We start from the raw sequence: 25,073 nt of genomic DNA on the forward strand, positions 1-25,073 counted from the left end.
ACGTGTGTAATATACACGTGTGTAACAGACGTGTGTGTGCGTAGTGACACGTGTGTGCACATGGACACGTGTGTAACGGAGACACGTGTGTGTGCACAGTGATGTGTGTGTGTAATATACACGTGTGTAACAGAGACGTGTGTGTGCGTAGTGACACGTGTGTGCACAATGACACGTGTGTGTGTGCAATGACACGTGTGTGTACACAGTGACACGTGTGTGTGTAACAGTGACACGTGTGTATGTAAAAGTGACACGTGTGTGCACAGTAACACGTGTGTGTGTAACAGGGACGCGTGTGTGTGAACAAAGACCTGTGTGCCACCGTAGACATGTCTGTGAACACACAGATGCATGCGTGAACACAGACAGGCGAGTTAGAATACAGAGCTCGATGTCTGTGAACACAGACATGACTTGCACATACATGCACACACATCTGCACACAACCGCCGTGCGCACAGGCGTGCACACACACACACATGTGCACACACAAACCATGCACACACACACACGTGCACACACACACACATGTGCACACACAAACCATGTACACACACACACACGTGCACACACACACACATGTGCACACACAAACCATGCACACACACATACGTGCACACACACACACATGTGCACACACAAACCATGCACACACACATACGTGCACACACACGCACGCCCCGGCGCGCACCCCGCCCCCGCGGTGTCCCTCCCCTCCTCCGATGGAATCCTGCAGGATCACGTCCATCCTTCCCTCGCCATTGGCCGCGCCCTCCCGCCCGCCTCCTGTCGCGGAGCATCCCACGGGGAACGGCTTCGGGTGATTCCAGAGGCATATCCATCCCCGGCTGGAGCACCCCCTCCCTATCCCCCCATGGCCACCGTGCTGTCTCCTCTGCCCCACCGTGGGGACACCCGCACCCCGCCCATGGGACAGCTCTCCCCATCCTCGGGGAAACCTGCACCCACCACGGCAGTCAGCCGGGACACAAGGAGGGAAGGCCGTGACTCCCTCAGGCATCCAGGAAGGGATGTCACCCAAGGGCATGGAGCCGTCTGTGGCAGAGGCAGAAGTGGGGCAGCTCCTGGCTGGGGACCATAAACCCTGCTCTGGGACTAATTCGAAGGATTAAAGGATTTAATCCCAGGATTTGAACCGGCGCTTGGAGCAGGATTTCGTAGTTTGGGCAGATTTTCACCCTAATTTTGGCAGCTCACAGAGCTCCAGACCATGCCAGCACCAAAGCTCTGGGAACTTTTCCCCTGGGTATCAAATGCCCAGAATAAAACTGTCAGATTGGTCTGGGATGCAAGTGCTGCATTGATCTTGGATAATAAATTGCTCCTTAGCTGGACGGCAGGAATGAAAACCACAGCCCTGATGCACAGATGATGGGCAGATTGGAGGGTCCCCTCTGGGGGTGTGCAGGGATGGATGCAGCAGCTACACGGTCCAAGCTGAATTCTACCCCTGAGGGTGATTTTGGGGTTCATAAGTCTTTAATTGGAGCTCCCCAGGCCCCAACAAGGCCACCCACCAACCTGTCACGGGGAGGTTGACATATGAAATTTATTTAGGAAAGCCAAAACCCACCAAAAAAAAGAGAAATAATAAAGAAGGAGGAGGAGAAACAGTAGGAAGGAGAGAAGGAAGAGAAAAAGGAGGAAGACAAGAAGGAGAATAAGAAAAGAAGGAGGAGAGGAAGAAAGAGAAGTAATCTCCTCCTTAGGCTCCATTGGAGTCCAGAACAACCAGTGCCGCAAGACAGGACAGAAAAGCTGGAGGAGATCTGCACACCACACACGCCTGTGCACACCCGTGGGTGAGCTGGGCTGGGCTGGGTGCAGGCTGCACTCCCCAGTATCCAGAGGGATATATACAGGGGCAGGAGCTGGGAAAGCATTGACTACCTACACACACCAGCAGCAGAGGCTGGAAAAGTGGGATACAGCTGGGAAACGGGCATCCCTGTGTGCCCCCACCATGGTGTGGTGCCCAGGATGCAGAACCCAAGTGCAGGATACTCCCATATCTACTGGACGGAGAGATCCATGAATCCTCAGGCATCCCTGGATCAGCACTGGGATGCAGGGACTGTCTTTGAATAGTTGTACCTGCTGGCACGTTGGTACCAGGGCTCTGCCAGCATCATGACAGGGATGGAGCTGCTGTCCTCTTGCAGCTTTGGGGTTTGCTGCCTTCTGGGACCATCCCCACCCCTGATGGCAGTGTGGGGAGGGGGAGAAGGGTTTAGGGGGGTTTTGGAGGCAAAGCCATAGGCCAGCAGACAGACTCAGTCACCAGGTGGGTCCCACCAGGGTTTGGGCAAAGCATCTCACTAAAGGCAGCTCCGAGTAGGTAAGGCAAAAGGAGTTCAGGTCACTTCATCCATGTGGAGCAGCTCAGCGTTGGGGTCTCCCACTGCTCCTGCAGACACACTCCAGGTATCCCGAGAACACAGGCAAGTCATCACTGACAGACAAGCCAAGGAGAGAAGCAGCCACTGTGCAGCCCAAATCCAGGAGAGACCTGCTGTGGCACCACTTGGGATGGTGCCATGGGATACTGCAGAGGAGTGGGGAGGGGCAGCAAATGGCCCCATGCCCACTCTTGATCCCAACACAACCAACGCCAATGGCAGCAGTGCCAGAATTTTACCATGCTGCTCCCATCGCCTTTCCCTGGTGTGGTGGTGAACTCATCCAGCTCCCACAAGCTGCATGATGCAGCCTGGGGGCTCAATGCACCCTGATCTCTCAAGGCTGAGCACCCCCTCAGCCCCAGCCCCCTCTCTACATCTGCCCCAGCAGGGCAAGCTCTCACTGCAGTCCCCCTGCTCATGGGTGTTTCAGGTGACTTTGGCTGGGGTGACAGAGCCCTGGGTCACATACAGCTGGTCAGACTTTGGAGGCTGGTGGAGCCCCTGGGACTGAGGGGGTCCATATGGATTGGGTTGTGGGACTGGAGACCACAGGAAGGTGAGCAGGGTCCATGCTCAGTGATCTGCAGGACAGGAGGAACCAGAGGAGAGCACTGGGGTCCATGCAAGGTGGTCTGCAGGACCAGAAAAACCACAGAAGGTTGGTGGGGTGCATGCATGGCAGTCAGGACAAGAGTCATGGGAAAACACCAGGGTAGGGTCCATGCATGACCAGATCAACCATGGTAGACCAAGAGAATCCATGCATGGTGCCAAGTAGGACTGCAGGGACCGCAGGAAAATGGCAGGGTCCATGCATGGTGGTCTGCAGGACCAGAGGGACCACAGGAGACCATTGAGGTTCATGCCCAGTGGTCTGCAAGACCAGAGGGATCCCAAAATGTCAGCAGGATCCGTGCACAGAGGTTGGCATGGCAGGAGTTGTGAAGCCACCGTGAGCTAGGGATGCTCACAGCACTGTCACCAGAGAAGCTGCTGCAGTGAGGAGGCTCCTGGGTGGACACCTCAGAGGAACACCTACGTAGTGGGGACACGGCAAGGACATGGATGGGACCAGATGGACCCCCTGTGGAGCACAGCCTCCCCTGTGCATGCAAACCAGCAGCAGGACCCCCCAGCCTTGGCAGGTGTGTAGCCCTTGTAGGGGACGTGGCTGTGTGGTTGCAGGGCTGTGTGAGAGATGTGAGCCCTTCCACGGGTGAGTGGGTTCAGGGGTCCTACAGGGGTGGGGCTTTCAGCCAACAGATGCTCAGCATCAGCATCAAGGGAGCTGTTAGGAAGAGGCTGGAGCTGGTTCTCTAGTGTGGAACCCAGCAGGGGATGCAGGCACATCCCCATGGCCGTGGCCATCCCACTATGGTGTCTCTTCCCTCCTCCAGCTGGAGCTTCTTCCATGGCCCATGGCAACACCCCCCATACACTCTACAGCCACCCCACAGCTCTCCCACTGCCCTCTGCCATCTCCACACCATCCCCCTCTGTCCTGCTAACCCGTGCACACCCATGTCATGGTGACTGACCCCTCTGTGGGTTCTTCCACCAAGGATATCATTCCTACTGTCATCCCATGGGGACAGGACCTGCAGTCTTAAGGCAGCTTAAAGCACATCCAGCCCCCAGCCCCCAGCCCCACTGTGTCCCTTGGTGCTCCCAGCCACCAAGGCAGTGTCCCAGGGACCACCGGGTGGACAGGACACCTGAACCTGCCCCAGAGGGAGGAGACAGTCACCCAGTGGTGGGGAAGGACTGCTGGTGGGTGCTGGCAGCACACAGCCCTTGCCGTGGTAGTTCAGAGTCACTGATATCCCCCCAAACCTCCTCCCCACAGGCTGGAGGATGAGGCTTGGGGATGCTCCTGGCCCAGCTATGGCTGTGGCCCCCCCAGCGCCAGCCTCACTCGGCCCCAGCCTCGGGGGGCTGCCCCGCCTCAGGTTCCAGGCAGCCGTTGAGCTGGGGGTCAGGGGCCTGGGGGTCATATTCCTCATCCAGGAAGTCCAGAGAGTTGTTACTGGGCAGCCCCCTGATGGTGAATTTGTGGGAGACCTTGGTCCACTGCTCCCGGTTGCTGGCCACCCGCTCGTAGAGCTCCGCTGCCTTGGGGAAGAGATCCTGCAGCAATCTGGGGAGGGGGGATGCACTCCATCAGCACAGGGCTGCACCCCCTTACTTCAGTGCAGCCCCCTTAGCTGAGTGCAACCCCATCCCACTGCTTGGCATGCCCCCCAACACCTGCAAGGCTCCCCACACAGCACCCCATCCCACCCTAGGAGAGGTGGGGGTGGCAGGGGGTCCTCCCCATCCCATATCCCATCCTATATCCCATCCCATATGCCATCCCAGGGCTGGGGCTCACTTGTAGATGGGCATGGCAATGTGCTCCATGAAGCTGATCTGCAGCTCAGGGATGTAGGCTTTCTCCCGGTCCATCATCTCCAGAGGGCTGTTCCCCATGGCTTTCTCCTGAAGGGATGGCAAGGGGGGGTCAGTGCCACTGGCACTTTTTCCCATTTCCAGGCAAGACCTCTCTGCTCACTGCCCACACCCCCATCCCATCGATGCTTTTTAGGAGCACAGGCCAAGCCCAGCTCTTCCAGGTGGTACCTACCAGGTCACCCTGGGAGAAGAACTCCTTGTAGATCAGCTCCTGCAAAAGACAGGTGTCAGCACAGGGGGTGCAGCCTGGGATGATCCCCTATCCCCCTGCCCTCCAGACCCCTCCCCAAGCTCTGAATCAAGCAGGTACACGGTCTTGGAGTGATTTCTGCACAGTCCAGAGTCCTGCATGGAGGAACCCATTTCATGGGGGGCAGGTGTGTGCCTGAGGACATGCAGGTGGCCTGGGTGGGTTGTGAGGTGGCATTCAGGGGATTTAGCTCCATGGTGTGGCACTCACTGCAATCTTCCTGGTGGTCTTCCAGCCCTTGGTCTGGTCAGAGAGGTCGCAGGAGGTCATGAGCAGGCAGAGCAGCAGGCTGCGGTGCTGCTTGTTCTTGGGGTCATATCCCACTGTGGGAAGAGTGTGGGGCAGGGGTTGGGATGGGGGGCTCAGGACAGAGCTCCATAGCCCCCATCACACCACACATGAAGACTTTAGGGACAGCCAGAACCTTCTGGGTCACGTCCCAGCCCTGATAGGACAAGTTCCTACCACCTCTCAAATCCCAATCCCCATCCCAGCAGCTTCACCTTCTGCCATCTTCTGGAGATCCTTGAAGATGCGGAGGTGGTGGGCCAGGTCAGTGGCCAAGATGATGTCCCGCATCAAGTCCAGCATGCGCTGGTAGTCCTGTGGGCAAGGCAGCTGCCATGACCAGCTCTGTGCCCCTGCCAGCTCCCACATCCCCTGGGATCCAGGGATGGGGAGCAGGAGGCCTGGAGAGGACACAGGGCTCAGCATGGGCAGGGGGTGGCCTGGTGTTAAGGTGGGGTCTCACCTTTCGGGAGAAGTGGTCAAAGATGTTGCAGCCTTGGCTATTGAGGATAGCAATGGCTTGGGCAAAGTGATGCCTCTGCGGGAGAAGCCAGGACCATGAAAGCAGGCAGGGAGCAGGCAGGGATGCTGCCACACAGCCAGAACCCAGGAGAGATGGGCAACGAGAGATTTGGGGGCTCTTACCTCCATGACAGAGCCCTCTGAACTGTAGAGCGCAGCCAGGACCGATTTCTGCAAGGTAGAGCAGCTGGAATGATGGAACTGTGGGGGTGAAGACCCCCACAGCTGTCCCCATAGCTCCACCTCCCCCCTTGCCCATCCCAGCTCTGGGCTCGGCTCACCGAGGCCACCTGGAAGGAGTTATTTGTGCCTCTGTGGTCCAGGTCATGGCACATGCAGGAGATGAAGAGGGCAAAGATCTCGATGTCTCTGGGGAGGGGGAGGAGGGAAACTGAGGCAGGCAGGAGAGCAGGGAGCACCCCAGCCAGGCCAGGGGATGGAGAAGAGGGACAGGGATAGCACCTGGCCTTACTCCAGGTAGTTAACGAGCTCCAGGTTCTTGTAGAGCAGGTAGCAGAAGTGGGAGACAGAGAATGCGTGCATCCAGTTATGGTAGGGAGGGTCACGGTACCCCTTCTTCACCATCAGGCAGAACCTGGACAGGGGCAAAGCCAGGGGGGTCTCATCTCAGAGGGACCTCCACCTGGCCAGGTGTCCCCAGGCAGGCACAGGCATGGGGATGAAGATGAGAATGGGATGGGGACAGGGAAGGTAGACAATTATCTCAATGGGAATGGGCATAGGGATAGGGATGAGGATACAGGCAGGGGACAGAGAAGGTAGACAGTGATGGGGATGCGGATGGGGACAGGGACATGGGTGTGGACAGGGATGGGGAAGGAGACAGAGGGGATGGGGAGGAGGAAGGGAATGAGGAAGGAAATGATGATGGAGACAGGGAAAGTGGGCAGGGATGGGGACCCACCTGGTGAGCGTCTGACGGTCCATCTTGTAGGTGTTGATGAAATTCATGTCCTGCAGCATGCTCAGGATGGCCTGCAGAGGGGATAGGGTGGGTGGCACGGAATGGGCCAGGCCAAGCAAAGTCCCCTGCAAGGCACCCCTGCCCCTGCTCAGCAAGATGATGCTCAGGGATGCAGCCACCTCCCTTCACCCCAACACCCCAGCACCCCAGGGTTGGGATATGTGACCTGACCGAGGCCAGGCAGGGGATGGTGGCAGTTGAGAGTTGTCCCCATGGTCCTCACCATGGAGGTGTCATCCTCAGGCAGTGAGCGTGGCGTGTAGGTGAAGCTGGCAAAGTTGGGGTCGATGGTGGACACAGGCTGGATGCCCTCGCTCAGCAGTTTGGTGTACTCATCATCAGACACCTGCAGGAGCCATGGCCAGTGGCCCACACTATGTCCCAAAGGCCACAGTGAGAGCAGAGAGCCCTGGGGTATCACCACCACCCAACTGTGTGACCACCCCGGGGTAAGGTGTGGGGCACCATGCTGGCAGCAGGGGCTCCCATCCCTGTCCCTGTCCTCGTGCTAACTCACCTTCATGTGGTACATCATCATCTCATTGGCCAGGTGGCTTCGGTACTGCGCCTCATTCACCTTCTTGTACAGCAGGGACTGTGGGGCAGGATCAGGGTACAGGAGTGCTGGGGTGGGCAAACACCCTCCAGCACCCCCCAAACCCACCCTGGCACTACAGCACATCTTTGTGCCTAAGAATTCCCTTCCCATTCCATGGCTACCATCACTTGTCTCCAAGGAATGGGGATGCACATACACACATATCCCCCCACCCCCATCCCTCTGAGCTGTGGCAGAGCTGGGACACACCCTGTGTGTGACCCCCTCCAAGTGGAGGACCCCCCAGCACCTACATGGGCAATGCTGATCCCACAGTAGATGGAGAAGGCAGTGGCCAGGTCCTCGTCGAACTTGCTGAACCAAGGGCCATTGATCTTGTTGACCAGCTCTGCCACACCAATGACCTCTGGAGCAGAGGGAGGACAGCAGAGGTGTCAGGCTTGTGCTGGGTACAGGGTCACATCTGTATGCTGGGGACAGCACTGTGTCCATGGGCTTAGGGAAGGGCTGTGCCCAAGTAGCACAGACAGTGCTGTGCCTGTGGGTTGGGGACAGCATGACACCCACATTCTGGGGACAGTGTGGTGCCCAAAGGCTGGCACAGGCTCATGCCCAGTGACTGTGCTCACGTGTTGGCAGACAGGATTGTGCCCACACACAGGGTACATGATCATGCCTATGTGTTCAAGGACAGTGCTATGCCCATGGGCTGGGACATAATCATGGCCATAGGCTGAGGGACAGTGCTGAGTGTCTGTAGGGGACAGGATCATGCCCAGGGACCATGCTGAGCCCATGGACTAGGACAAGATCATGTGCTGGGGTCAGTGCTGTGTTTGTCTGCAGAGGGACAGGATCACACCCAGGAACTTGTGCCAGGAGACTGCAATAAGCCCAAGGGTTGGGACAGGATCATGCTCACATTCATGGGACAGAATTGTGCCCTGATGCTGGGGACAGGACTGTGGCCATGGGATTGGGACAGGGTCATGCCCATGTGCTGGGGCAGTGCTCTACATATGGGCTGGGAACAGCATAGTGCCCATGGGCTGGGGATAGTGCTGAGCCAGGACTGTGCCCCTGTGCTTGAACAGGATTCGTGCCCGCAGGCTAGGGATGATGCTGTGCCTGCATGCTGGGGACAATGTCATGTCCACATGAACGGTGACCAAACCACCACATGCTGACTAAGGCACCTGCTGGGCCAGACCTGTGTCCCCCCCTTCCCAGTGTCCCCCATCCCTCCCTCACCCTGGCTCTCATTCTTGATGGGGAAGCAAAGGATGTTGCGGGTGCGGAAGCCGGTGCTGTCATCCACCCCACGGTAGAAGAGCGGGTGTGAGTAGGCATCCTTAATGTTCAGGATCTTGCCAGTGGTGGCCACGTGGCCAGCAATGCCCTGGTCTGCTGGGATGCGGATCTCATAGCTCTGTAGGCAGGGGAGGAGGATCACCAGCAAGGCCTGGGGGCAGGGACACAACCCCAGGCCCCCCAACTCCATCCTGTGCTCACCTCATCGTCCACCACTCCACCATCGAACACCTTGGCCACCAGCTCATGGCTGAGCCGGTCCAGCAGGAACACAGAGCATCTGCAAGACACACCATCCACACCCAGGGGAGCTCAGTGTCCCCCCGTGTCCCCTCAGTGTCCCGCCCATGTCCCCTGACCCGCGTGCCCTGCCACCACCACTCACATCTCAGCATTGCTGAGGTTCCGCGCCTCCGTAATGATCTCCTGCAGCAGGACAGAGACATCATCTGCAGGGGGAGCAGGGAAGGATCAGGGACCCCCAGCCAGGCAGCGCTGCCCCCTCATTCCCCACTCAGGCAATAAAACAGGGGCAGTGTTTAGCTCAGGGTCCCAGCAGGAAGTTGGGGGGCACAGGAGGATGGGGGCTGTGTGGGACACGTGCACGTGTGAGCAGCACATGCGTATGTGCAGCAGTGCAGACACACAGCTGCACATGTGCATACGTGATCCTGAGAGCATTATGGTCATGCAGCCATGCAGAATCAGTGCATGCCAGGTTCTGTGCCAGCTTATATTACCCTTCTGAAACCATTTCTCAACAAGGGGACAAGGTTCTCCCTGGCTGGGGACAGAAACCCCAGTGCCACCACCCTCCAGGACTGGGCGTGGGGGGTGGTCATCCATTCCCCATTCCACCCCCTCACCGTGGGTGCTCTCCAGTGCACCTACCCAAGTGGGTGAAGAGGTTCTTGGCCACCTGCAGCAGGGCCTGAGGGGACAGAGAGGATACCATCAGTGACTAGTGCAAGATAGGGCACACACACACACGTGGCACTGCCCTGCACACACTCACCTGGCACTCACACTTGAGCTTCTGCTCCTTCTGGAAGGCCAGGGTGCTCGTGAGCACTGTGGAGGTGTAGCAGAAGCAGTGCTGGATCTTGTGCTCATCCGTGTCTGTGTAGCTGGCGGGGGCACACCTCAGTTCTCTGTCCCCACTGTTCCCCCCTCTCCATGGCAGCAATGCTCCAGCACCCCAAAAGTGAGGGGGTGCAGCCCCACAGAGAGTCCCAGCCGAAATGCTGCTCACCTCTCCCCGCTCAGTTTGTTGAAGGCGCAGGCCAGTGCCACCACCTGGGAGGTGGCCCGGCTGATGACAGGGACACAGAGCATGGAGGTGACCTCGCAGCCCAGCATGCTGCTCAGCTGCTTGTGCTCCTCCTGCAGGGAGAGGCGAGATGGGGCTGGAACTAGCACCCTCCAGGAAGCCCCATGGGACATGGGGGTGACACGCTTGTGTCCAGGTGTGGAGGGACACAGCTGGTGCCCACCTCACTGATGTCCTTTAAGGTGATGGGCTTCTTGTCCTCCACCACCTGCCCCAGGCGCCCAAAGGTGAGCTGTGGGGAGAGGGAACCTGTTAGCCCATTGCCCACCCCCATGACCTCCCAACCCTCACCACATCCCCCTGCTCACTGAAAAGCTGATTTCCTCATCCAGGACACGGTCCCCCACCACCTGGAAGAGATGGGAAGAAGGGGGTGTCCATGAGGATGACACCATGTCAGTGGGTGTCATGTAATCCTCAGGGTTGGGGGGCTGGCCCAGTGGCACCCACCTGGCAGAAGAGCTGGTGGTTGTCCTCAGAGACGAGCAGGAGGCAGCAGCACAGAGACTGGGTCTCCTGCTTCAGCTGGGGAGTAAGGGGAGGGTCAGCACCCGAGCCTGCCCTGAGCACTCCCGGGGTGGAATCCAGCCCCTCCTCTAGCCAGGGCACCATGCCACAGAGAACCAGGTGCCCCTCCCCAGAACCTCCTCCCGTGACTGAGCAGGTTCACTCAGGAGACTACTGATGGCAAGGGGAAGGTTGCTCACTCCCTGGGGTACAGAATGGTAGAGAACAGGAGAGGAACCTGTAGGTTCTCTCAAGGAGTTTTTGGGGTGAGGGTGGCACTGTTAACTCTGGAGACTATCGATGGTTGTTACAAGGCTGCTCACTCTGGTCACTGCTGATGACTGCACAGCTGATGCTCGAGGCTTTTCTTGGCTTTGGGGGCTTTTGTTGTTTTGAAATAAAACAGGGCTCCCTGCTGTGTCCTGGGACTGGGGGCAGATGGGGACAGGGGGCTGGTGGATCAGCTACTCACGTAGTTGATGACCTTGAGCTGCAGCGAGGCGGCATCCAGGTCATACAGCTCACCTGCAGGAGGGTCACAGAGGGGCTGAGCGTGGTTTCACCCTGCCCACACACCCCACCCTTCCCAGAGTCCCCCACTCACCACAGAGCTGTAGGATCTTGCAGTCCAGGTCACTGTAGCTGCTGCCAGGCACCTTCTCGGGCTTGGCCAGCGAGGTCTGGGAAGAGCTGGTGGAGAGGCTGACCTGGGGCCAGGGCTGCAGCTTCTGCAGGGCTTGCAGGCGCCGGAACGCCACCAGGGCCTGCAGGGTTGGGCAGAAGGGACAAGGAGCAGCAGGGCTGGGGGAAAGGCTGCTGGGTCCCCAGGTGGCAGGTGCCACAGCTCAGGAGTCACTCACGTGTCTCTCCAGCGCCCGCAGGTTCTGCTCATCTGAGTCACTCAGCTGGCCACAGTGCACCTGGATCAGGAGTGATGTCAGCACCCTCATGGCCATGCCCTGTCCCCAGAGCCCTGCCCATGTTCCTGCACTCACCAGGATGACACAGACCACGGCCCCACTGTTCTTGTCCACCAGCGGGATGATGAGCACTGCAAGCAAGAGAGTGTGGGTCCCAGGGGCAGCGGGAGCTGTGGAGCTCAGCTCTTGGGGTGCACATCCCCATTACATCCTGGTGTGTCATGACCCATCCATCCATCCATCCATCCATCCATCCATCCATCCATCCATCCATCCACCCACCCCTCTCCATTGTCCCTCCATCTACCTACCTACCACCCAGCCCTATCCCCATACATGTCCACCAAGAGCACCCTTTCCCCAGCTCCCACCTTGTGTGCCAGGGGCCAGGGGGGCTGCCAGGGGTCCCAGGTGCCGGCCAGGGAGCTCAGCAGGGAGCAGCCCCGCACATTCCAGCCGCTTCTGCTTCTGCACAGCGTCCCTGGGGGGACAGGGATACTTTGAGCACTGCCTGGGAAGGTAAGCCCCCAGGAAGGGGGACAGAGACACCCATGGGATAGAGACAAGCTCAAGGACTGTGCCACACACGTGCATAGGTGTGTCCCTGCACATACACACAGCCCCTGTGCACATGTGTGCACATCCAGGATGAAGAAGAGGATGGAAGGCAAAGGGGATGGGCACGAGGACAGAGCTGGAATGAGGATAGAGATGGGGACAGAGATGGGAACCCTCCTGCCTTCCATGCAGATCAGCCCAGGGCTGGGGAGGCAGCTGAGCTCACCTGAGCTTCCCGTTGGGTGGCAGCTCGTGGGGGGGGTCATCGCAGAGCAGCCGTGCATCCCCATCCAGCAGGTAGATATAGACATGCTCCTGGGGCAGAGAGAGGCAGCACAGGCATGTGTGCATGTGTGTGCACAGCCACACGTGTGCATGGACACAGCTGTGCATGTGTGTGCACAGCCACACGTGTGCATGGACACAGCTGCACAGGCACACGTGCACAAATGTACCCCTGCACACACAGAGCCGTGCTCGGCAGTGGGCTGGAGATAAAGAGACCCCACCCAGGCTGAACCCCAGAATCAACCAGCAGATAACCCACTCTCTACTCCCTCCAGCGCTCCCCCTAGTCCAGGGGGTCTCAGCAATCCCCATCCAAGGAGGATGCTCTGCTCAGTCCCCCAGGGGATGCACCCCCACTTACCACAGCAGGCAGCAGGGTGACGAGGGCGTGGCGGAGGGCATCCCGCAGGGTGGTGGCATCAAGAGCAGCGCCCAGGCTCAGCAGAGCATCCTGCAGAGGGACCAGAGCAGAGCAGGGGTCACTGGCGGTTGATACCAGGGGGAAGGGCACTGCAGCACCCACCCCCTCTCAACCCTGCCATGACATGGGTCCTTCTGCCCCCAGACTCCCTGCAGTGGCCTCCAGTCTGCCTGGTGCCTTTTTTGGAGCCAAACCCTCCTGTGTTGCTCGATGTCCATCATGTGGGGAGGTGGGAGGTCCCCAAAAAGGGAGAGGAGGTTTTGGCACTGAGCCACACTGCCCTCAGTGCTAGCCATGCCATAAAGCACCAGTGGGAAGAGAAATGGGACAAGGAGATGGATTAAAGCTCATCTGGGGATTACAACCCCATAGAGGGACAGAGGTGTTGGGACCGACACATGGAAAAGCTGGGGGACACAGGGGGCTTGCGTTGTGACCCTCCCAGCTCTGCTCCTGCCTCCAGCCCTCGTCTGGGACACTGGGATAGGGATGATGTTATGATGGAAACAGCAGATGCTTCAAATCAGACACTGATAATGGTGCTGGGATTTGCTCTTCCTCTAGTCCCAGCTTTGCCAGGTGGCTCCAGGCTCCATTCCTTATCAGCAGACCTCAGGACTGTCATGCAGCCCATGACCCCATCCAGGCCAGCAGCCCCTTGCAGGGCCATGCCACCCACCCACCCAGGGAGCACACTCTGCCCTGGGGCCAGACCCAAGGGCACTGGGAGGTGGTGAGGGTGCTTCCAGCTGAAGACAGCGGCGCTGGATGTTATTCCAACAGGGCCGCATCTCCAGTCACTTACTCACACTGGAGACACATGCACTGTAGAATACAGCCAGGCCTCAGCAGGTGGCTGTCCTGCCATCCCTCTGTCCCACCTGATCCTCCACAGTGGCCCCCTGGGGCAGGGGAAGATGGGGCAGAGCCTGAGCGGGTCCCTTGGGTCTGCTTGGGGCATCAAATGCGGGTGGCATTCTTGGTGTGGGGATGGGCAGGTAGCAGCTGGACATGGGTAGTGGCTTTATTAGGGCTGGGAATACAGGTCCATCCCTGAAACAGTGAGGGGAAAGCTGCAGGAGCTAAAAGAAGATAATCCCAGGACAAGGAGACAGCAGCAGAGGCTGGCAGGAGGGTGTGCAGCCTGGCAAGAAGGTAGGGAGAGTGAGGGTGGGCAGGGAAGGACATCACACTCATTCCACTTATCCTACTCATCCTGCTAAACTGCTTCTCCCACTCATCCTGCTCTTTCCACTAAGCTTATTCACTATATTAATCCAGTTCATCAAACTCATCCCATTTGATGGCTCATCCCACTCAACTGCTTGTCCCACTCGTCCTGCCCATCCCACTCACCCCACTCACCCTGCTGTTCCATTCATCCAGCTCAACCCACTCATCCCACTCAATGGCTCATCCCACTCAATGGCTCATCCCATTCCTTCCACTTGTCCCACTCAGCCTGCATATCCCACTTGCTCATCCCACTAATTCAATTTGTCCCACTCAACCTACTCCCAGTCCACATCCTACAGCCCAGATTAATGCTTACCCAGATTGGTAATGCTTCCCAAGTGGGCACAGGGGGTTAATTAACTTCACTAAAACAGGAGAAAACACAGATGGATTGCAATTCCTAGTTGCTGGAGCAGTGTCCAACACCCTCATCCCAGGTGCTGCACACCCAGCAGCTCTGGAGGGAAACTGTCTGGAAATGGGCATGGAGAGATCCAAGGGGATCTTTGTGGGGACAGATCCAAGGACAAGGTGTGGGCAAGGGAGACAGCACAGCATCACTGACAGCCCCAGGAGCTGAGGATGCTGCTCCTGCAGAGCAGTGAGCAGCATCCTGTTCCTGTCCTGTCCCCATGGTGCACACATGTGGCCCTGTGGGGCCCCCACCCAGAGACTGCCATCACCTTTTCTCTGGCCTGAGGGGACAAGGATACTGGTCTCACCCTGCCAGACTGCTGAGCTGACAGGGTGACCCATGGCAGGAATTTTGCCAGCTCTCCTTGGCCAGCATCCCATGGCGTGGTGCAACACCAGAGCCGTATCTGCCTCAATATTCCCACTGGAGCTGGTGGAAGATTAATGACACCATTCATCTCCTTAGAGTAAGGATTTGTCTCTGCTCCAACATGGACGCCCCTGATCCAGCAAAGCCAAATCCTGCCACAGACCAGCCTCCAGAGAACTGCCTGCTCTCTTCCTCATGGAAAATAGCCATTCTTCCCCCTCTTTATCCCTTTGGATAGCTGCAGCAGCATCTTGTCCTCATGCATGTGTTGATGGGGACCCCCATTCCAGGCTCCCCAGCCCTCATCCACAGATCCTGCTGGGATTTAAGAGCAGCTTTTTTCAGGACAGGTAATTCACCAGCAGTGAAAACATGACTTTTTTTTCTAAAGGATCAGCCACATCTGTCCCCTTCCCCACCCCCACCAGCTGTGGAAGCTTGGTTTGTCCCCCCTGGCACACCCAGCTTCTCTGGATCTTTATGAAATAGAGAAATTCCAGGCTGGTCAGCTTCCTCTGCAGAAAGGTCCATTTCACACCTGCTGTGGAGGAGGAGGTTGGTGACCTCACAGGCTCTCAAGTCCCTGAGATGCACCCCTTCTCCTGGCCCTGCTCCTGGGAGGTGAATGGAGGCCCCCCAAGGGTGAGGGGGAGCAGGCAGAGGCTGGATCCAGTGCACTGAGGCACCACTGGGATGTTCAGCCCTGCTGAGGGTGCCTGGAATTTGGGGTCTCTCTCTGAGGGGGAGACACCTGAGCTCTCAGTGAGTACACTTTGCATGAGGCAGAGCTCAAAACCAGGACCTGCCACCCACTGGATTCCTCTTTAGCCATGGGAAAGCAGGCACAGTGAGCCAGGCAGCAATACTAGAACATCCTGCTGGTGGAGGAGTGCTGAGCAGGGCTGCAGTTCTGCCTTACTGTGCATCTCAAGGGATGCTGGGCTGGGGAGGCCCCAGATGGATCTGCCAGAGCACCCATGGGTGCTGATTCTACAGAGGGATGCTGGCAGCAGCCCAGGCTTCTGTGGCAGACTCCTGCCACAACCCTCCCCAAGGAACCTCGAGGAAATGAATCATCTCCCTGCCGAGCTTCCAGCCCAGCTTTGCTGTAAAAATTCCAAGTAAATGATCTGCCAGAGGTGACTGCTTGAGCTTGAGGCATCCATGACACCGTGAGCCCCCAGAGCTCACTCGGCTCCTGCCCTCCAATGGGACTTTATCCATCTGTGAACGCAAGGAAAATGAGCCCAATTAATTTCAGCAGTGGATTAGTCTATTAGCCCTTGCCTGAGCAATCACCTTGGGGATGGAGCTGGACATCGCTCTGTCTGGACAACTTCACCCCCAATTGTGGGCCCCAAATCAAATTAGAGCATCCAAGATGCTGAGTGTGCAGCTCTCAGTGCCTGTGGGCAGCACATCCCAGCACCCACATCCCATGCAGATGCCTCCCAATGGATTTTACAGGCTCAGGTTGCAAGGGATTGGGATGCTTGGGAGTGCAGAACACAGCAAGGAGAAGTCTGGGGCAGACCAAAGGGGGGCCCTGCAGCCTGTCTCACCAGCCCCAATGTCTCTCACAAGGGGTTTGCAGACTGCAAGGACAGAGGAGCTGCTCCCCAGGGAATTCCCTTCCCAGCAGAGCCCTGGATGAGGAGCATGACCATGTGGCCACCTCATTGCAAGGCTGAGAGCCACGGCTGGGGGCTTAGGGCTTCCTCCCACTGCAGTCTCTTCGGATAGGATGCATTTTTAGCCATCAGCCTCTGGATCTTGTTACATTTGACAGGTGAAAAGCAAAATCCCGTTTGGATTCCTGGGAGGCAGCCTGCCCTCCACTCGCACAGCCTCTCACCACTCCCTGTGTCCCACCCACGGGGTCCCTGTCCAAGGGTTCCCCACCCTCAACCCTTCAGGCACAGACACCCACCCTCTCTCCCATGCCCCAGCTCCAGGGAAAGCGATGGGGAAACTTTCTCCCCTCCTGCCTCCCCTTCAAGGAGGAAGCTGCTGCTCCAGGACCCCATTTTTACCCCCACCCATCACACCCAGAGCTGTTTCCAAGTGCAGGGGGGCAGATGTCGCTGCCTTTGTCACCTCCCCAATGCCTGGCTGCAGGATGACAGCACCACAGGGAGCAGCTGATCCCCCCTGGCCCCCCAAGCTGAGCCACAGCTGCCAGCAAACACCCAGCCCTGCCCAAGCATTCGCCGAGAAATCTGGCGGCATTAAAAACATCCCAAAATATCCCTGAGCCGTGATTCATCCTCCTCTCCCACCTCCAGCAATGCTGAGCTGCCCCAGCCCCACTCCAGTCCTGGGGGGCTGCCTTCCCCTGGCTGCTCAGCCTCGTGCCCTGGCCACAGTGGTTAAATATAGCCAAGCTCTGTCTGTGTGCTGGCAACGCTGGGCTGGCAACAGGCAGGGCAGGAGAACACCAGCTTCTGATATTGGGCTGTGACTGGGGAAACTGAGCTGAGGAGCAGGGAAGCAGCTCCTGAAGGCAGCAGTGCTGTCACCAGCTGTACTGTGGGCAGAGTGACACTGCTAAAACCCTGTCACCCTGCTCCTGTGCCCCGCACTCTCCTTCACCCAGCCCAAAGGCACCATTGCCCAGGGAACCCTCCCCACAGAGCTGGGGAAATAGAGGCAGCATCCCTGTTCCCACCTCCCCAGGAGCATCCCTGATACCCTTCAGCTCTGCCACAGGCTGAGTGTCACCCTGTCATCCACCACACTGTCAGCTTCCTTCCCTCTGCCCCACAGCCACAACTCCCCAGGAAATCCTCTCCGTATGGGTGAGAAAACAGAGGAAAAATCCCTAGTCTCCTAAAGCAGCACCCTGATAACCCTCCACCAGTGTCCCTGCATCAGAGGATGGAGGGATGGATGGAGGTAGAGCTGGCAGCTCTGCCCAACTCCAGCTGGGAAGCCATCCATCCATTTCCTCCCAGCACCGCTCTTAGTCCCAAATTACATTGCTTTAATCTAATCAGGCAGCAACAACCTGTAACACGGTAGCTCCTTAATTACCTCATCTTTTCCAGGGGGATAATGAGGGCAAACAGGAAGGAAACACTTCTGGGATATCTCTTGTCTCCTCATGGTCATTTGCCTGGGGTCCTGTTGCAATGTGTGGATGGGAAGCAAGGGCTGAGGTGCAGGACCCTGTCAGGGAGCCACCCTGGCACCCAGTGATCCAGGATAAGGCTGGAGGATGCAAATCTGTGGAATCAGCCATCCCAAAAAATCAAGCAAGTAGCCCTGCATGCCTGTGCCTACCTCAGTTTCCCTACCTGCAAAGGTCTTGGCCATGCAACAGCTGCTTAGGATGGCACTAGAGTTTGGTCCAGGTGGAATGAGCCATTCTGAGCCCAGTGTCTCCCCAGAGCCCAGGGCATCCCTCACCCCATCCTCCTCCTCCTCCTCCCCCACACATCAGCCTGGCTGGAGCCTGGCATGCTCACACTGCACAGGACATTTGCACAGATCGGAGTTTCTACAGCCTGGAACCAGGCAGACGCCATTCCCTGAGGGACCCAGCACGTTCCGACTGGGATGTTTGCTGAACCAAGCACATTTCCTAACCTCTGGCAGCTCACAAGCCCTTGGGGTGCTCCTAGTCAGTCCCCCCACATCCTGGCCTGGCCTCCCGGGGCCAAGAGAACAGGGCTGGAGTCAAGGTTGCTTCCTGTTGATGTCCCTTTGTCGGGCAGGACAAATCGGGACAGCAGCCACACTCCTCAAGGATTTCCGTCCCCAGAACATCGTGGCCTTCTTGGAACAGCCAGCTCGGCCACCAGCCTAATGATCTGTCACTCGTTTGTCACTAATTAGCTCACTGCTCTAAGAAAGAAGGTGGGGAGGGCTGGGGGTCTCTCTGTGACTTGTCAGAGCCCCGTGTCACTTATCCCTAACCCTCTCAGGGAGGGGCACATGGACCCTCCTACAGCAGCTGCAGGGACACTGCTCCACAGTCAGGAGAATCCCTGGTTTGTGGGTGCCCTCACCCCAAAGGACACAGACATCCATTCTGGCACCCAGCTGGCACCAAGCTTGGGGTGCTGGCAGTGGCAGTGCTGGGACAGAGCCGGCATGATGTGCATTTGTGGGACATGGTTGCTGGAAAAATTTCCCTGGCACACCCTTCCCATCCACACTGGATGGGTTTCCAGGACTTTCCTAGATCTTTCCTGGTGGATTAGCCATGCAGGGGTCTCCATGCTTGGCTCTACTTGGGACCATCACAGCAAAGCCCAGAGAGGGCTTGGGGAACATGTAGGTCCCTTGGGGGGACAGGAATCAGTGGGATGGGAAGGGGGATGCAGCATTCCCACATCCATCCATGCAGCCCCTGGCACGGCTGGCACTAATGGGATCCTGCACAGTGATTAGGGACCTCATTTATCAGCCTCTGATGGGATCTGGGAAAATTGAATTCCTGGCCATCTGCAGCTGGGGAGGAATTCGATTTGGGCAGTGCTCCGGAGCAGGGTGTGGGGGGCTGGGGGCTGGCAGAGCTGCCCCCCCCAGGGGGTTCTACTCCCTTGCAGGGACTGCTCTTATTTTCCATGCCTGAGAGGGTTGGTGGTGGGATGCAGCTCTTAATTGCTGTGAAGGGGTCTAGGTTTAGGGGGGCGGGGGTTCGGGGGGCGGAGGGGGTGTCTTGCTACTCAGATGGTGAAATTGAGGCACGGCCAGGAGAAGAGCAAAGCCCATGACATGGCAGAAAGGATCTCAGTGCTGGTGTTTAATGGGTCAGCACCCAGCCAGGGTCTATGGGGGGTGGGGGGAATGGTTCCAAAGCTGTGTCCAGGGCATCCAAAGGTGCCAGGCACCCTACACAGGAGCAGTGATCCCTCCTGCAGCAAGAGCAGGGAGACTCGGGAGCTAGCTCTACTCCCTGGCATTTTCCACCCCATGGCTCCCTCGGGCAGGTCCCCACCGTCCTCTCCCCACATCCATGGAGTGGCCAGGGTGGGTATGTAATGGAATTCAGCTGCAAAGGTCCCAGGCCAGTCCCCAAATCCATGGACTCTGCTCCCAGAGGGCCACCCTCCAAACCCAGACTTGCAGGGAATCCCAGCCCATCACCTCCCTGCCAAATGCCACAGCTCAACTCCAAAAAGCCAAGGACCCCCATGGGGCCTATCTCGTTCAGGGGGAAGATGACATAGTGGCATGTCATCCTGCAACAGGAACATCCTGATCCCAGCTTCTCACTGCCCAGGGTGCAGCAGGACTAATCCCCTCCAACTCCTTCTGCCTGGGGTGCAGCAGAACACCCCCATCCCAGCTCCCCTGCCTGGGGTGCAGTAGGGCACTCCCACCTCAGAACTCCCTTCTTAATGCCATGGGGCATGAGAGCACTGGAACCTGTATCCCAAACCCCACTGCCCCTCCAAAACCAGCACCAGGTCACTGCAGTGCCAGCACAGGCTGACTCCACACTTCCGAGCAGCCACTCCTTGAGACCCCCACACCTCTGGGTGTAGGGACCACCTGGCTGGGGAACACTGGGGTGCACCCACCCATCCCAGCTTGGGGATCTAGCTCTGCCCCCCAGCCCTGCTGAGTGTGGAGGAAGCCAGCCCTGCTGCATGTAATGGAAAGAAGCTGCCACGGCCCTTTCCTCCCCTTTATTGCCCTGCTGATGTGTTTGTGTCTGCCAGAGGAAACGCAAGGACAAACGCCCGCACACGCATGTCCCCTCACTGCCCTCAGCAGCACCTCAGCCCACTGAACTGGTCCCACACGGGGGGAAACTGAGGCAGGAGGAGCCCCACGATGCTGGCTGAGGCCACCCAATCCCTGGCAGGTCGGTAAAGGTGCCTGAGTGCAATCCCCCACTGCCCCCTCCCAATGCCTGGAAACAGCGGGGGGGGCCTAGCCCATCCTGCTTCTCCAGGCTGTGAACATGTATCAATTAGGGTTTGATTCATGCTGCAGTCTGCAGGTAATTGCATTGGAGCTGGTGGCGGGGAAGCAGAGGAGGAACAGACATTCTCAGCCTCACCCTACTGCAGGGTGTTGGGGGGCAATAATGCCCTAAACCCTCTGTAGCCCCTATAGATCCCCCAGGGTTGGGGATGGGATGCAGCCAGTACCCAGGACATCAATGGGGACAGGGGTCCTGCAGTGTTTTCTGGGGGATGAGCTGTTCCTCACCCACCCTGAGCTGGGATATGCCGGGGAAGGAGCAGGATCAATCTCCACCACTCACTCCTCATACATCCTGGGTCACACACCATTGCTACTGTGGCCCCACACACCAGGGACAGCTGGGGCCCCAGATCCCCTGGGGGGGCTGTGGGGTTCAGCGCCTGTCCAGCTGCCAGCACCCTCCCAGGTCAGGCCCAGGTGTGTTCTGGAGGGCTGGGATCACAGGGATCACAGGGACCCCATGTCACTGCACTGGCAGTGAGGAGTGTCACATCCCACCCCCCCGTGACAGCTCCGATGTCCTGAAGCCGCCACCTTCCCATCCGGAGGGGGAGGGGGGCTCATTTCCCCCCCGCCCGGGGCACACTGTCCCTGCTCAGCTTCTTTCTCTCCGTCAGCAGCTTTCGGCAATTTCCCAGAGAGCGTTTCCTTCCCTTCGTTTCCCAGCTCGAATCTCCGGGTCCTCGCTCCTGTCTTGAACCCCTCTGGAGCCCCCCAAGTAGCTGCACCCCCAGGGGGACCAAGGCCATGGTTCTCACACCCAAAACCATGGGCACACGGGTCAGGGATCCATCCAGCCGCAAGAGGGGAAGAATCCGTCTCAAGTTACCCCTCCCCAAATTTGGGTGTGCTCGAAGGAACGGGAGCAGGCAAGACCAAGTGTTTTCCCACCCACACACTGGGATGCAGCCTTCATCTCCCCAAAATGTGCAGCTGGTGCAAGGACGGTGGGGGACTCGGTCCTGCCGAGGGTGCAGAAATGGGGGTGCAGAAGGGGCTCCCTCCTTCCAAGCGCACCCACCCCGAGGTCCGGCCGCAGCATGGAACACGCAGCGGGGCCAGGGGACACAGGGAAGGGGCGACTCCAACCCCCCCAGACACCCCCAAGCACAGCGCACCCCCAAACGCCCCAGGACAGAATCGACCCCCAGCCCTGCCACAGACCCCCCGGGACCCCCGGGTGACCCTCTCCCCAGGGTTGCTCACAGTGTCCTGCAGAGTCCCCATGGTGCGGCCCGGCTCCTGGCGTGGCTGCGGGAGGGCGTGGGGGTCCCCCCGGGACCGAGCCGCCCCCCCCTCCCCTCCCAGTCCAGCCCATTTCCTCCCGGGATCCCGCCGGGATCCGCACCCCCCCAACCCGCTGCCTCCTTCCTACGCGAAGCCCAGCGTGTCCCCAAGCCTCGGGTGGGGGGGGTGGACACAAAATGGGGGGCACCCACTCGTGCCTCAGTTTCCCTGTCGAGCTCTCTCAGTGGGGTTTAGAGCTCCCCACCGAAAAGGGGGGGGGGAGACAAGCGAGTGCGAACGTGCTCGGGAAGGGATGGGTGGCCCAGCAAACCCCGCTCCCATCGCCCCCTACCCCTCAGGGCGAGTGGGGAGCCCCGCCCCACAGCATCAACACGGGGACCCCCACCAACCCCGGGACCGAGCGGGAGGGGAGGGAATGAAGTGGGAATGGGGGTCCCGGCTGGGAGAGGTGGGTCGCGTATCGTGGTTTGGGAGGGGAGGAGGGTCGAGGGTCCCGGGTGGGAGAAGAGGTGCTTGGGGTGGGGGTCCCCAGTAGAAGGGCAGGTGAATGGGGTGTCCCAGGTGTCAGGGGACGTGGGTCCGGGTCCCGGGTGGTTGCGGAGGCGAGTCTGAGTTCCCGGTTTGGGGAGGGGGGGCGGGTTTGAGGGTCCCAGGTGGAACGGGAGATAGTTGGGATTGGGGTCCCGAATGGGAGGGGATGGAAACGCGGGTTTAGAAGAGAAGGGTCCCGAATGGGAGGGAGGTGCGGGGGACCCCTGGGGGTGCAGGTCCCCACGTCCCTACCTGTAGCGCCTCGGGGCCGGGAGCGGCGTCCCCCGCCCGCAGGAACCCGCGGCTGAAAAAGCGAAGGAGCGCGATGAGGAGCCGCGGCACCATCCCGGCACCATCCCGGCACCATCCCGATCCCCCCGCACCGCCCGCGGGCTGCGGGCACGCCCCCGCCGCGACACGCCTCGTCACGACACGTCCTATCGCGACACGCCCCGCACCTGCGGCGCGGGGCTCTGAGCAGCGAGGGTGGGCGGGGGGCTCGGACATCACTCTGCAATGCGTGGTGGGGGTCCCCGGTGTGGGGCGGGGGGCCAGAAGGTGGCACCGATGTGGACAGTGGGTCCCCGGTATTGGGAGGGGGTCAGCGGTGGGAGTCAGTGTGGGGTGGTGAAAGGGGGAACCCATGTGGGGAGTGATTAGGGCATATCGCTCCCCAGTTTGGGTGGCTCCGCTCTAGAGCTGGGGCTGGCAGTGCTTTTTTGTGGGGCAGGTACCTGAGAGGGTACCTGAGAGGGCAACAATCCCCCTCCTTGTTAAACCCTCCTCTGGGGATCGGGCCAGGATTTTCTCCCTTGCCCCTTCCCCTTTCTGGGGCATGTTTCACCTCCCAGTAACGCGATCCCTGTTCCCTTAAAGGATGTGCCTTGCTTTTGGGTTGGGGCCGTCTTCCCCTCATCGTCTCTGATGGAGGGACCGAAATCTCATCCCATCCCTTTCCCTGGCGTAACTCTGATGCAGGGCTCAGTACTGCATCAGAAAGCCTTCCCTGCCCCGCATCCCATGGGACACTGAAGGGGTCCTACCCAGCATCCCTCCCTTGGATAGGGAGGGACCCTCATCTTGGGGACTCCTCATAAGGTCTGTTCGCCCCCACCCTCCTACAGAACCCCCCATTCCTTCAGCGACGAGTGACACCTCCTCTGTGACACCTCTCCCTTCCCACCCGCCCCCGAGACAAGTACCAGGATTTCGGGATGCTGCCCCTACCCCAGTGACCCCAGGGAATCTGCAGGGAGGGTCGACTGCTCAGCCGTCACACGGCGGCCACACGCCACACGGTGAGAGGGGCACGGGCAGCGCGACAATCTCCATCCCTCCCTCTCATCCTTCTCCTCCAGGGCAGGATGCCCTCCTCTTCTCCGCACCCCGGGAGTCCCCTCCTCAGTCCCCTCCGTGTCCCTGCACCCCTGTATCCTTGCCCTCCACGTCCCTGTGTCCCCGCAGTCCCGTGTTCCTGCACCTGTGTCCCCGTCCCCAGGGTGCTCTCCAGGGACAGGGTGGTTTCGCTGCTGGCTCCTAAAGGACTCGACCTTCTCGCTTCGTCTGTCACCCCTCGTTAGGACAGGTGACAAGGAAATGCCACCTCGAGGCACGGGCCAGGCAGGGGAGGGTTTAGGGACACCGGGGGTCCCGGAGGAGGCTCGGGGTGGCCAGTGGAGCCGCGGGGCCATCTAGTGGCCAGCGCCACCGGGAGCTGCCGGGCTGATCAGCCTCCCGCAGCACACCCGGCCTCCAGGCGTCCTGCCCCTGCGGGTGACACAGGGCGACTGGTGTGTCTCCCCGGGGGTGGCACAGGATCATGAATACCTAAACCCGAACCAGCCCCCAGAGCAGAGTCTCACAGTGCCCATCCTTCTGTCTAGGACATCAGCAGAGCCGGCAGATCCCCAAGATCAGGGTGTGGAATCCCTGCTATGGGTTCACCCTGTGCAGGTACCAAGCATCACTCCAGCCTCACATGTCCTGCTGGCACGGATGCAGGACTGAGAATCTATGAATAAAGCAGACTCCCGGTGGGAATAGCAGATTCCTTGTGGGGCCAGTAGTGGGAACACCCCAAGGAGCTGGAGCTGGCAGGATCTATGCCAAACCTGGCACAACCGTGTCACCAGAGCCAGCCACGGAGCAGCTCACAGCCAGCACAGCTGCCCAAGGAGCACAAAGCCAGTGCTGGGAACAAGGACACAGCACAGAGCTGTCCCCAGGGCTCACCCAGAGGTGCCTGGGGGCAGAGGATGGGACACTGGGGTGCAGGGACACAGGAGCTGCAGGGACATGGGCGAGGACTGGGGGGCAGGTGATGGGACACAGGGATATAGACACCAAGACCTGGGGACAGAGAGTGAGCCACAGGTACAGGAACACAGGGAAATGGGACACAGGAGCAGGGACACAGGGACATGGCAGTGTAGGGACACAGGGGCACCTGGGGACAGGGGTATGGGACACAGATTCAGGGATGCAAGGGCGCAGGGACTTGTGCTGCAGTACCACC

The 25,073-nt window shown here is 59.2% G+C and overlaps 1 protein-coding gene across 2 annotated transcripts in view; it reads right to left on the reverse strand.

Annotated features, from left to right (window-relative positions):
- Positions 1-3,971: 3,971 nt before the first annotated feature.
- The window catches only part of PDE2A (phosphodiesterase 2A), a 36,701-nt gene continuing 15,599 nt past the window's right edge, over positions 3,972-25,073 (reverse strand). Inside the window, exons 2-31 of one of the 2 annotated variants that reach the window (XM_079299143.1) lie at positions 22,811-22,862; positions 12,757-12,846; positions 12,334-12,422; positions 11,921-12,030; positions 11,625-11,680; positions 11,490-11,549; positions 11,234-11,393; positions 11,102-11,154; positions 10,573-10,647; positions 10,431-10,472; positions 10,286-10,354; positions 10,045-10,175; positions 9,808-9,919; positions 9,684-9,723; positions 9,178-9,241; positions 8,994-9,072; positions 8,733-8,910; positions 7,775-7,887; positions 7,440-7,517; positions 7,146-7,268; positions 6,863-6,933; positions 6,410-6,532; positions 6,219-6,306; positions 6,061-6,108; positions 5,879-5,953; positions 5,631-5,730; positions 5,338-5,450; positions 5,050-5,088; positions 4,798-4,904; positions 3,972-4,563 (exon numbers count right to left, since the gene is read on the reverse strand). In XM_079299143.1, the coding sequence (XP_079155269.1) occupies positions 4,338-4,563; positions 4,798-4,904; positions 5,050-5,088; positions 5,338-5,450; positions 5,631-5,730; positions 5,879-5,953; positions 6,061-6,108; positions 6,219-6,306; positions 6,410-6,532; positions 6,863-6,933; positions 7,146-7,268; positions 7,440-7,517; positions 7,775-7,887; positions 8,733-8,910; positions 8,994-9,072; positions 9,178-9,241; positions 9,684-9,723; positions 9,808-9,919; positions 10,045-10,175; positions 10,286-10,354; positions 10,431-10,472; positions 10,573-10,647; positions 11,102-11,154; positions 11,234-11,393; positions 11,490-11,549; positions 11,625-11,680; positions 11,921-12,030; positions 12,334-12,422; positions 12,757-12,846; positions 22,811-22,862 (2,764 nt within the window). In that variant the 3' untranslated portion in view covers positions 3,972-4,337. Of the gene's footprint in view, positions 4,564-4,797; positions 4,905-5,049; positions 5,089-5,337; positions 5,451-5,630; positions 5,731-5,878; positions 5,954-6,060; positions 6,109-6,218; positions 6,307-6,409; positions 6,533-6,862; positions 6,934-7,145; positions 7,269-7,439; positions 7,518-7,774; positions 7,888-8,732; positions 8,911-8,993; positions 9,073-9,177; positions 9,242-9,683; positions 9,724-9,807; positions 9,920-10,044; positions 10,176-10,285; positions 10,355-10,430; positions 10,473-10,572; positions 10,648-11,101; positions 11,155-11,233; positions 11,394-11,489; positions 11,550-11,624; positions 11,681-11,920; positions 12,031-12,333; positions 12,423-12,756; positions 12,847-21,985; positions 22,169-22,810; positions 22,863-25,073 lie in introns of those variants that run through there. The other variant, XM_079299144.1, reaches the window with a different exon arrangement.

This window comes from Erithacus rubecula (assembly GCF_903797595.1).
Source record: "Erithacus rubecula genome assembly, chromosome: 1".
Lineage (NCBI taxonomy): Eukaryota > Metazoa > Chordata > Aves > Passeriformes > Muscicapidae > Erithacus > Erithacus rubecula.